The sequence below is a fragment of the Tasmannia lanceolata genome, unplaced genomic scaffold (assembly GCF_043159265.1).
Source record: "Tasmannia lanceolata isolate RefF3 unplaced genomic scaffold, GAP_Taslan_0.1 ptg000002l, whole genome shotgun sequence".
Lineage (NCBI taxonomy): Eukaryota > Viridiplantae > Streptophyta > Magnoliopsida > Canellales > Winteraceae > Tasmannia > Tasmannia lanceolata.
The window spans coordinates 29,433,349-29,445,822 of NW_027518679.1; the positions used below are offsets into that span (position 1 = coordinate 29,433,349).

Genomic DNA, 12,474 nt, shown 5'->3' on the forward strand with positions numbered 1-12,474 from the left:
ATATATATATATATATATATATATATATATAGAGAAAACGGTTCCTACACATATGTGTAGAGAGTTCTCTACACACTAGCTTAAAATACAGTGGGGGCCCACATTGTTTGGGTGATCCAAGCCATCCATTTTAAAGGCCCTCACATAGATAGGGTGTCTACAAAAAATCAGATCCATAGGATCATCCCAACCCTAAGATTTCTGGACGTAAAATGGATGTCTTTAAACCTTCACAAATTAGTCCATTTTTTGCCTCCACAGTTCGAATGGTTAGGATGATCCTATGAATCTTATTTTTTGTGGACACCCTATCTATGTGAGGGCCTTAAAAATGAATGGTTTGGATCACCCAAATAATGTGGCCCCCACTGTATTTTAAGCTAGTGTGTAGATAACTTATCTACACATATGTGTAGGAACCGTTTTCTCATATATATATATATATATATAACAAACAGCCCTCCTACAGGAGAACAATTGCCAAATCCTTGCAAACCAAAGAGCATTCTCGAGAAAGAACTTTTCATAAAAGTTCAACAAATTTAGAAACTAGAGAACTTGTAAGAGGACTTGGACTCTTCATAAAGGTGTGATGAATTAGGATCTCTACATCTTCCAAAAACTTTACGATAAAGCCTATATTCGAGAAGACTATTTCAAATCTATACTGCTACTAGCCCATTTTTAGGACTCATTCCAAAAGGTTTTACGTTTTATATACAAAATTCTATGAACTAGAAAAGGTTCCGACTCAAAAGGACTCTTCAAAAAAACGTTTTGAACCGGAGCAATCATTCTTTGGAAGGATGCTTCAAAGAGTTACACAATTAAAGAACCCTGCATCAAAGAAGACTCTTCAAAGTACTTTCCAATTAAGAGACCCATTTCAGAGGGACTCCTTAAGAACTTTCTTGAAAATCTTCTTCTAGGGGGGAATAAGTGGTCTTCTATGGAATAAACAGTCTTATCTTGAGATATGAAGACCCTTGACAAAAATATGGAGATCCAAAACAACAGATACTCCCTTACCAGGAGGATTATTCCTGAAATATCTTTTGATTTTTATTTGTAAATTTGATAAATGTGTAACATCTGGATGGATAATTAGGGGTGTTTCTTTTCGATTAAAAGAATGGAATTAACAGCGATCACCGGAAGTGTAATATCCAACCAAATAATAAAACCTTTCATGAAGAGAAATTTCATCACAATAATTTGTATGTGTTACATTTCATGCATAAACTTTATAAGCAGCACCATGCTAAAACCACATAAATTATATCAATGAAATTTAACCATTGACTACTTATAACCACATAAAAATCTAAGAGAAACATTGTGGAAACCGCAATTGCCATAACATCCTTCCAGGTAATGAACCATTGTGTAAGTTTATGCACATGTGATAACTGCATGAACACATTAGTGGGCCACTCGAACTGTTTCCATGTCTGGGTATCTTCATTCATAAGTATCATTTTCATCAACACCAATGCAACAAAAACAAAAAGCATGCAAACTCTATTATGAGGGAGTTCTCCCTCGTACTGACTTTGCAAAAGCAATTTGATAAGAATCATTCAATGTCTATTTCCTCTTTGAAAACCCATGTAATAGGATTCTGAATATATGTATATGTATATGTATGTATAACAGTGGAAGCTTTCGGAAATGCAATACTATCAGTCCAACTATAAGATGTTTTTGGAATTAATTCAGAAGCGCTACCTCAATGTGTACATCAAGATATAGAAATGAACCGGCCTTTCTTCCCCTCAAGCGATGGCATCCCTACACAATTATACAAAAAATGACAAAAGGAAAGTTTTCCAAGAAACCAACTGAAGTTGTCAGGGCAATAGAACCTTGAAAATAGTATTTACGATGGAGAATCAAACTTCTAAAATCGATAAGTAGAAAAAATATGTTTTGTATTTCGATAGCACTTTCATACAGAAAAATCATGTACACAAAAATTGGCATCCTAAAAACTCTTAACTTCAAGAATTTATATCAGTGCTAAGTAAATAAACCGTATTGTAAATGTATATAGGATGAAAACTGTAGAACAATCATCAGGTGGGAAAATGGCATAATTTTCCACGCTGGAAATTTTTTTTTGAATGGTTTCCACACTGGAACTTTTAGTACTTATAAAAGGGAACACTGGTCACAGCATAAATAAAAGGGACTATATCGCCCTTTGTTATCATGGGTCCTATCATAGGCCTTATTAGTTGTCTTTATTTACTCTTCTTTAGTTATTTTTCATTATGTGGATGGGACCATCAACATTAGTCACTTATTAGGGGCAATCTTGTAATATGTGTGGGGGTATTATCGTTAATTGCCTTTGGGTTTTCGTGGGGTCACACTAATCCATACGGTTTCCTTCCACCATCTCGACTTCAATTCTCTTCCTTCTCTCTTCCATATGAACAGACTCTAATGTCTACTTGGTACCAGAGTGAGGGATCAACGAAGCTTGTGTTTGTTTTCTCACTTATCATCCTTCGATTGAAACATCACTAAGGGGGAGGCTTCACACAAATGTTGTTCTAACTGTACAAGTACCTGTACCGTCAGATCTACATGTACGGATAGATCTAACTCTATGTACAGATTTCTAGGGTTCTACAAGGAGGTTAGTACATTGTGGTTATTCCGTGACTTCTATCGATACATTACTTTTACATAGATTAAAATCAAATCAGATCTAGACTTGTCGATGAATTGTCTATGTTAAAAGAGGATTTGTGATGCAATGGGCTTCCATTCGCTTCTTGTCCTGTGGATTTTTATGTGTAACTGGAACATCATTTTTCCTTTGAGATAAAATAAATCATAAATATGCCTGATAGTAGCATGATGGTCAGGGAATATCCCGTGCCCTCCGGTGTGGTGAGAAGTTATCGCATATGACTAGTCATGGCACAGATTACAATTATAAAGTTGGATGGCAGCAACTATTTGGAATGGGCATAATCTACCAAGGTATTCTTGAACAAAATCAATTGGATCCCGGATATAACAAGTAGGGTGCAGAAAATTTTACCTTAATGTCGTAATTGTTAAACTTGATGCATCCAAAAATTAATAATGATTTTTTGTTTCTAAAAATAGGAAAAGAAATTTGGGACTCAGTTGCAAAAACATACTCCCAAGTCGGGAATTTTGCAATGTTGTTTGAGATACATTAGAAGATTTCTCATCTCATTTTTTTGGGGCGAGGGGGTGACAGGAGATGTCTTTAGTTTGCATATTATGCTTCCTTGAGAAGCAGGTGCCATTACTAGTGATACACTCTGGTTTGTTCTACTAAGGAAGCTATGTATAAGAAATTAGCAGAAAAATTAAGAATATTAGAGTTCCTAGCAAGACCACTCTAATTATGAGCACGTGATAATAAAGATCCTTGGGCGTAATCCTTCTCCCTCCTCCCAAAGACAAGTCTACTCTTATACTCAGAGTGAAGAGAGTAGATGTGGTGCTATGTTGGCTAGATCCGAACAAGATTGCTTGGCACACTAAGGAGAAATGTTGGGATCTTCAAACAGACAACTTCAGGCCAAATTTTATGCTTCACATTGTTGCCGCATCCAGCACGATTTCTCCAGGGTACCCTCTACTAATGCAGCCTGTGACTCATCCTTATAAGCCTTGACTCCTAAGGAAAAGATTACAATCCTCAAAGAAGAATTTGAAAGTCTAAGGCGTGCAATGGCTCAGCATGAATGTCCATCTCCTCCATCTACCTCAACATTTGTGCCTATAGGTACTTCATCGTCGGCCTATCTTGCATCAATTGGTTCCTCTGGAACTTCTTAGATCATTGATTTGGGGGCCTTTGAGCAAATGACCAGTATGTCATTCTTATTCTCTTTATACAAAATTTTGTTCTAGTAGGGATAAAGTTAGGATGAACAATGATACTTTTTTTTTTGTGTCCACAAAAGGAAACATCCTTGCATCAACTTCGTTAAATCTTTTGTTTGTTTTACATGCTTCGAATTTTACTACTAACATGTCTAGTAGTACTATTTAAAAAAAACCTTGTCTAGTAGTACTATCACAAGGAATTTAAATTGTTGTTAACATTCTTTCCAACCTATTGCAGATTTCAGGACTTGGAGAGAAGGAAGATGATTGGTTGCGGTCATGAGGATGGTGGTCACTACCTATGTCACAAATATCTCCGATATTTTCAAAATATAGCGTTTTTATCGTGAGATTTTGATAAAACGACAAAATCCCGAACTAATCCCGAGATTTTAACAATATAGCGATATTTTCGTTTTTATCATAAAATATCCCGATAATATCGTGATATTATCCCGATATTTTTACAATATTTTTATTTATATTTTTTCTTAAATTTAATAATTTTATATATTTTTAAAATAATTTTAATTTTCCCGTTTATTTCCCGATATAAACCTAAAAAAATTAATATATCCCGAGATTTTCCCTTGCCGAGAAATTCCCGAGAACGACATTTGTGACATAGGTCACACTACCTTCTGGACATGGAAGCCACTTCCATTTCCTAGGCACAACGGTCCAATAGTAGTAGTATTTATGTCAATAAGGATCGGTTAATGCTCTGGCACAATGTTACCGGAGTTGCCATCCTGCCTTCCAACCTGCGATCTGGAGTTACACGATCCCAAATGTGGTTTGTTTGTGAACTGGATTGCCAAAAATGGTGACTCGGGAGAGAGAAAGAAGGAGATGCACATAAGCTGAGAGAGAGAGAGAGAGAGAGAGAGAGAGAGAGAGAGAGAGAGAGAGAGAGAGAGAGAGAGAAGAAGAAAGAGAAGGCGGGAAGGGAACCAAAATCAACACCCTATATGCTTTCATTTCGGATTGAGAATGCACTATATGTTGGTACTTTATTTAGTGATATTTGGAGATCTTCTCTTTTCTATATTTTGCGTTGGATTGCTACTGGAACTTTTTTTTTGCTTAAATATATATGGCATACATGAGGTTTTTTATTTTTGTATTAAATGTATGCATGATGGACTATGGAATGATATTCTTGTACATATAGATATCTACACATATACATATATAAAGAGTGTGTACCGGAGTGACCTGAATTAGCACTCCAACCGGACCTGCTACCCAAAATAGTGAATCAACTTAGCCTAACCTCATCGTACAGCCTATCGGCCTACTATCGTACCCTGTTTCCATTCCCGTACCGCATACAGGAACTGTGTTCCAGGTAACATTGCTCTGGCCAGGGGCGGAGGCACACATAGCATGAGGGTGGCCCAATGAATTGCAAAATACTGACCAATTCAGGCAAGTGTAAATTAGTCCGACCCCCTCAAGTGCGAATTCCTGCCTCCACCCCTGGCTCAGGCGTACTTTTTTTGGTTGGTAAGCTGGGATCATAGTTGTAAATACCGTTTCGTTTCGTCCGGAATGGACGAAACGAACCGGTTTCGTTCAAATTCCGGAATGAAATTGACAAAATTTCGTTTCGGACGAAATTTCGTTCCATTTCGTCCATTCCGACGAAATTTTCCGAAATCCGGAATTTCGTCCGGAATGGACGAAATTCTCCATTCCGGCCGAAATCGTCCATAACGGCTAGTTTGACTTGCAGAATTTACGACAATGCCCCTGCAACGGCTCTTTTTGGTTTTTGACCATTTTAACCTCAAAATGTGACCGTTTATAGCTGTTGGGAAGGGTATTTTAGTCATTTTTAAATGCACAATCAATAAAAAACTCTATAAATAGCATTTTCCCTACCTTCTTTTCCTCCACCTTCACATAAGTGATTCTCCTTCTCTTCTCTACTTTCACTTACACTATCTATTCTACTAAATTTCCTACAAGTCTACCCTCTTCTTCAACTCAATCCAAGTCTATTTTGGAGCAAAGGGAAGGCATACATTCAACTTACCACTACAAGAAGTCAAGAACTATTTCCAAAGGCTTATTTCAAGTGAGTGAAGGCTAATTTTTTCTTCTTCTCTTCAACTCAAGTTCAACCCCAAGGTTCTCTTTATTTCTTTCCATTTCCTTTCTTTTATTTCTTACTTCATTTGTCCCCTTCTACTTCATTTTTTTGTAATTTGTTTCAATTTTCTTTCTTCTAATTCATTTTTCCCCTTCTTCTACTTCATTTCAGAATGAGTGGGTCGGGTTCGGGACTTTCTGCAGGAGCATCCTCTATTGGTTCGGCACCCGCTAGATCGGATGACCCGGCATGGTCTTACGGTACATTGGTTCCGGGTCAAAGAAATAAAATAACTTGCATATTCTGTGGCAAAGTCATATCGGGTGGAGGTATAACCCGCTTGAAAGAACATTTAGCGGCTGTTCCTGGTGAAGTAGCATCATGCAAAAAAGTGACTGAAGATGTAAAATATCGAATGAAGCACCTTTTAGATGCAAAGAGAAAAGAAAGGGCTAGGATGAGCATATCCAGAGCAGAGGTTGGAGGTTTTTATGGCACACCAGACGAAGAAGAAGAGCAGGATGAAGAAGACCTTGGCACACAATTGCCTCAAGTCCCTCAACGAAGAGGTAAGGAAGTTCTTGTAGAACCGAGTGGTACAAAAAGGAAGAAGAAGGGAATCACAGGAGGGATCAGGAATTTCTTTGCAGCACGAACAACCCCTGGAGCCCAGCCAAGCATTAAAAGTGCTTTGGCTACTAAAGAAACAATGGATAGAGCAGACATGGCGGTTGGCATGCTTTGCTACGATGCCAATCTCCCTTTCAACGTTGCCAATTCACCTTTCTGGCAACCTATGTTTGACGCTGTGAATGCCGTGGGTTCGGGTTATAAGGCACCTACTTATCATGCTTTAAGGGGTCCCATTTTGAAGAATACAGTGGATGAGGTAAACAACTACTTGGAGGAAATTAAGATGTCGTGGAGATACACTGGTTGTAGCATTATGGCAGATGGATGGACAGACACCAAACAACGTTCCCTAATCAACTTTTTGGTGTACTGCCCTAAAGGAGTCATATTCCTCAAATCCGTTGATGCATCTGGCATAGTGAAGAATGCCGATGAATTATACAATATCTTTGCAAAGATTGTCGGAGAGGTGAATCCGGAATATGTGGTGCAATTTGTAACTGACAGTGAGCCAAGTTACAAAGCTGCTGGGAAAAGACTAGAAGCCGCGTTTGGTACATTCTTCTGGACTCCGTGCGCAGCTCATTGCTTAGATCTCATCTTGGAGCATCTGTGCAAACCGACTGTATTTCCTCACATAGCAACCACAATTGAGAGGGCTCGAACGATTACAAAGTTCATCTACAACCATGGAAGCCTCTTGAATTTGATGAGGAAGAAGTTCACAGGAGGGAAGGAGTTGTGCCGCCCTGCTGCAACCAGATTTGCTACAAATTTCATTAGCATACAAAGTCTGGTGTTGAATCAGAAAGCACTTCAGCAGATGTTTGTGTCTGATGAGTATAGTACTAGTAGGTTTGTCCAACACCCACTGAGTGAAGGGGTAGTTAGTACTGTGTTGGATAAATCTTTTTGGGACCAATGCAAGTACATTCTAAACATTAGCGAGCCTTTAGTGAGAGTGCTGCGCTAGGTAGATCGGCAGGACAAACCGGCGATGGGTTACCTATATGAGGCTATGGATAAGGCCAAAGAGAACATCAAGGAGAGGTTGAAGAGAAAATCAGATTACAATCCCATCTGGAGGATCATCGACCAAAGATGGGATAGGCAACTCCACAGTCCCCTCCATGCAGCAGGATATTTTCTTAACCCTGCTCTCTTTTTCACTCCTACCTTCTCTAGGCACAGTGAAGTAACCAGAGGCTTGTTGGCATGCATCACTCGACTGGTACCTGATGAAGGTACACAAGACCTCATCACCAATCAGATTGAGGATTATCGAGAGGCTAAGGGTATGTTTGGAATGAAGCTTGCAATCCGCAACCGAACGAAGTTGGGACCAGGTATATTTGAGTTTTTTGTTTAATTAAGTATAATTCATTTTAACTTTCAGTTTCTCAACAAATAATGATTTACTATTTGTTACTTTACAGTTGCATGGTGGAATCAATTCGGAGGTGACGTGGAAGAATTACAGACATTTGCGATTAGAATTCTCAGTCAGACCTGCAGTGCGACTGGGTGTGAAAGGAATTGGAGCACCTTCGAACACATTCACTCTGCAAAGAGAAATAGGTTGGAGCACCAGAGATTAGATGACTTGGTGTTTGTCCATTACAATCTTAAGTTTCGAGAAAGGTATACAACGTAATATAATGTTTTCAACTCTCACCTCATCACTTTAAGCTTTTAAGTTTAACCTTTGACATTGATTAAACTTAATGTTTTCCTTTTCAGGGACTTGTTGAGAAAATCATCTACCACTAGTGACCCTTTGAGCATAGACCATCTGGATGTCATGATGGATTAGGTTGCAGAAGAAGAAGATGTCATATTCACGCCGGAAGACATTGGGTGGGAAAATCTTGAAGCACCTACTGTTGTGGTTGGGGCCGGGGACGACAACGACGACTTTCTCATGCCTCTTGAAGAAGATGTCCATACTGGTGGTCCAGGTGGTGATGACGGCGGCGGCGACGACGACGACGACGAAGAAGACATTGAGTATGATCATCCGGGTTATGATGACTGAGAGTTGTTGCTACTAGCTATTGTCTATGTTTCATTTTCATGTATCTTTTTTTTTTAATGTTTTTCTATGTATCAGACTATCAGTTGCACTTGTGCAAGACTTTATGTGTTTAAGTAATGAATATGCCTTTTGAGACACATATTTTGGACTATTTATTAGTTTTTCATCTTTTTCTATTGATTTTTTATTTTTTTGGATTTTTCTCATATTTTTTAATATATTTTTTGTGTGAACGAAAAGTTTCGACCGAAATGCACCGAAATGACCGAAATCCCACCGAAATTCCGTTTCGGTGGCCAAAACGAAATGGCGACCGAAACGGAATTTACAACTATGGCTGGGATTGAACCGACCTCCAGGTTAGAGAACAGAGCCTTTGACCATTAAGCTAGAGGCTCAATCCCAAAAATTGGTTCCCAAGGATTTGATCCCAAGACCTTTCCTTAAGAAGAGTACCTTCTTATCCAACTCTCCCACACAAACTTTGGCTAAAAAGAGGGGTGCAACATGAGGACTTCCGAGGAGGTCACCCACCCTAGTACTACTCTCGCCCAAGCATGCTTAACTTCAAAATTCTGATGGGATCCAGTGCAGGTATGATCGCTCCCAGTGCTCTGGCATACTGATTGGGCCACTTGTGTCAGTATTGAAACATTTGTCTCCCAACTTTGTTTTGTCTTCCATTTTTAATTTCCAGTGTGAAGTCTAAGAACTTGCAAAATATTATCGTACATCTTTTCCATCTAGTGAATCGCACCCAATGCTCTGGCATACTGATTGGGCCACTTGTGTCAATATTGAAAGATTTGTCTCCTAACTTTGTTTTGTCTTCCATTTTTAATTTCCAATGTGAAGTCTGAGAAATTGTAAAACATTATCGTACATCTTTTCCATCTAGTGGTAGTAAAAGTACTATTCCATTTGCTATTGTTCACTCAAATGTTAGGGGTACTTTGTGACAATTATTGAAGATTTTAGCCTATGCACCTAGGCATCTCTTACGAAATAAAAAACTTTAGTGTATTCAATTTTCCTACCCTTCATAAGATGGTTTGGAATCAGATTGATACAAATATTAAAATACTTCCTTCTAACATTGGGGTGAGTACATATGTGGGGAATTCGCATCATATCTATCTGAACATGGAATTGAGCACCAAAATTTGAGCGTAAAATCCACAATGATGGTGTTGCAGAGAGAAAAAGCAGGCATCATGTTGAATTTACTCCACTTGCTTGGGCCCATCTCTTTGCCATGGGGCACCAAAAAAGTTTTGGCCTATAGCAATATTAACAGCTTAGTATTTTTTTTATTTTTTTATTTTTTTTTTGAATGGTTTTAACAGCTAGTATTTGATCAATCATATGCCTTCACAAATTCTGAATTTCAAATCACCCTACTCTCTTCTTCTCTCTGATTTTAATTAAAATATTATCGAGGCACTTGGTTGATTGAAAGGTAAGAATAAAGTCCAAAACATGTAAGAGGAAATTATCAGCAAGTAAATAAAAAAAGGTGCTCTAGAATTCAAGTGAAAAGGAAGGAAATTTTGCTTCCAAATTTGGTGGAAGTCGAGGGATCAAACTCCGACTAACTTGGGACTTGATGAAATAACAATGTGCTACCTTCCGCGGTCATTTGATCACAATCAAGGCAAATGAATCATGATCGTTGGATCTGACTTGAAACCTAGTACGCGCAACACTTAAGAAGCTAGTCAAGATGGTGAAGTGGAAACGCGAGAGATGGGACAACAAGGAGATCGAGAGGCTGCTCATTGTCTGAATAGAGAAAGTAGAAGAGCTCCTTCACCTTCTCCTTATTTGAATAGAATAAAAAATTCTTGGGACTTGATGAAATAACAATGTGCTACCTTCCGCAGTCATTTCATCACAATCAAGGCAAATGAATCATGATCGTTGGATCTGTTTGGAAACCTAGTAGGCACAACACTGAAGAAGCTGGTCAAGATGGTGATGTGGAAAAGCAAGAGATGGGACAACAAGGAGATCTAGAGGCTACTCATTGTCTGAATAGAAAAAGTAGAAGAGCTCCTTCACCTTCTCCTTATTGAAATAGAAAAAAAGAATGCTCAAGGTCAAAGCTATGTTTGTAGGAGAGTCACTATAAGAGTAGCACAGAGGAGGAACTGACTGATGCAAAGGACAACGGGGAGATTCTAGTCCTTATCACATCCATAATCTAGTTGGAATCACACTAAAACAAACATTTCAACCCCTAAACATAGCATAAAACAACTCAAACTCTAAAGTAACTTCTAAAATCCCAATCCTAGTTGCGTCATACTCTTAGAAGCACAAAGCGGGTGCAGGGGCAAGGAGGCGTGGGGGTCTAGAAGAGCCTATGGTTGAGAGCGCCATAGGAGTGTTATGTAATATTGTCTTTATGTTTTTCAAAATTCAAGTACATCAAAAAATAGTAATTTCTAACCGTCTATATATATATATATATATATGAGAAAAGAGAAGGTACTCCCTGGAGTAGATAACTTATCTACTCCCTACCTTAAAATAACAGTTGGTGCTACATTGTTTGGGTGATCCAAAACATTCATTTGATGGGCCCTCACATAGATAGGGTGTGCCCAAAAAATCAGCTCGATAGGATCATCCTAACCCTATGAACTGTGGAGGCAAAAATGGACGTGTATAAACCTGCACAAATCTGTCCATTTTATGCCCCCACAGTTCATAGGGTTAGGATGATCCTATCGAGCTGATTTTTTGGGCACACCCTATCTATGTGAGGGCCCGTCAAATGAATGCTTTGGATCACCCAAACAATTAGACCTGGCAAAAGCGACCCGTGCCCGCGGGTCGACCCGGCCCACCCGCAAATTTGCGGGCACGGGTCCAAGTTCCGTGACCCGTCAAAAACCAACCCGCGGGTGACCCAACCCGCAAAAACAAGGGTCGGGTCGGGTCAACCCGCGGGCACCGGCATTTTTACAGTATTTTTTAATCTTTTTGAGAATGTTATCATCACTGCTGTTTGTTTTTTATGAGTAACTCCGCACTTTATAAAAAGTACGGTATGTCCTGCACCGTAGGATTATCCAAAGTTCCAAACCGTCCATTAGATGGGGCATACCCTAAATAGGTTATGCCCCAAAATTATTTTCATCGGTTGATTATAACCCTCCGATCTATAGAGGGTTAGGATCAACTCTTTAACATTCAGATTGGAGGGATAGGATCATCCTATGGAAATGATTTTTGGAGCATAACCTATTTAGGCTATGTCCCAACTAATGGACGGTTTGGATCATCCTATGGTGTGGGCCATACATAAAGTGAGAGTGCCCAGTAGTGTTGATAACATTTAAATGTGGTTTTTATTTTATTAGAATTTGCTATCAAGCTGCTCCTTTGGCAATTTCTCGGCAAGTGGCCTTTGTGTGTGCAAAGATGCGCGCATCCAAATGTTGCTAAAATGTTGCTAGAAAATGTAAAAAAGTAATCATTACACCACAAAAAGTAAATTAGCTAAATTATAAAGTTTTGAATGAAAAATTACGTAGAAAGGGTTATAAAATTTTAAAATTACGAAAAAATACCAAATCACATATTGGAGGTTATGACAATTACGGGAAAAATAGAGGCTGTCAAATCAAAATAATTATTACAATCCCATATTTGCGGCATATTTGCGGGTGACCCGCGGGTTGACCCGGCCCACCCACGGGCCGCGCGGGTCACGTAAATTTTGACCCGCCAAAATGCGGGTCATTTTCTCACCCGACCCGTGGACCCGCACCCGCATCACCCGCGGGTTGACCCAGCCCGACCCACCCGTTTGCCAGGTCTA

The 12,474-nt window shown here is 39.1% G+C and overlaps 2 protein-coding genes and 1 pseudogene across 2 annotated transcripts in view; 1 reads left to right on the top strand and 2 right to left on the bottom strand.

Annotated features, from left to right (window-relative positions):
- The window catches only part of LOC143857884 (Cation efflux family protein), a 48,492-nt gene that overhangs the window by 11,576 nt on the left and 24,442 nt on the right, over positions 1-12,474 (bottom strand). Inside the window, exon 8 of the mRNA XM_077368442.1 lies at positions 1,729-1,791. Within this exon, the coding sequence (XP_077224557.1) occupies positions 1,729-1,791 (63 nt within the window). The remainder of the gene's footprint in view (positions 1-1,728; positions 1,792-12,474) is intronic.
- LOC143857803 (uncharacterized) lies at positions 7,591-8,330 on the top strand. Its single transcript, XM_077368340.1, has 2 exons — positions 7,591-7,956; positions 8,047-8,330. Exons 1-2 carry the CDS (start codon positions 7,608-7,610, stop codon positions 8,262-8,264), a joined length of 567 nt encoding a protein of 188 aa, XP_077224455.1. The 5' UTR covers positions 7,591-7,607; the 3' UTR covers positions 8,265-8,330.
- On the bottom strand, positions 9,143-9,253 carry LOC143846261 (5S ribosomal RNA; annotated as a pseudogene).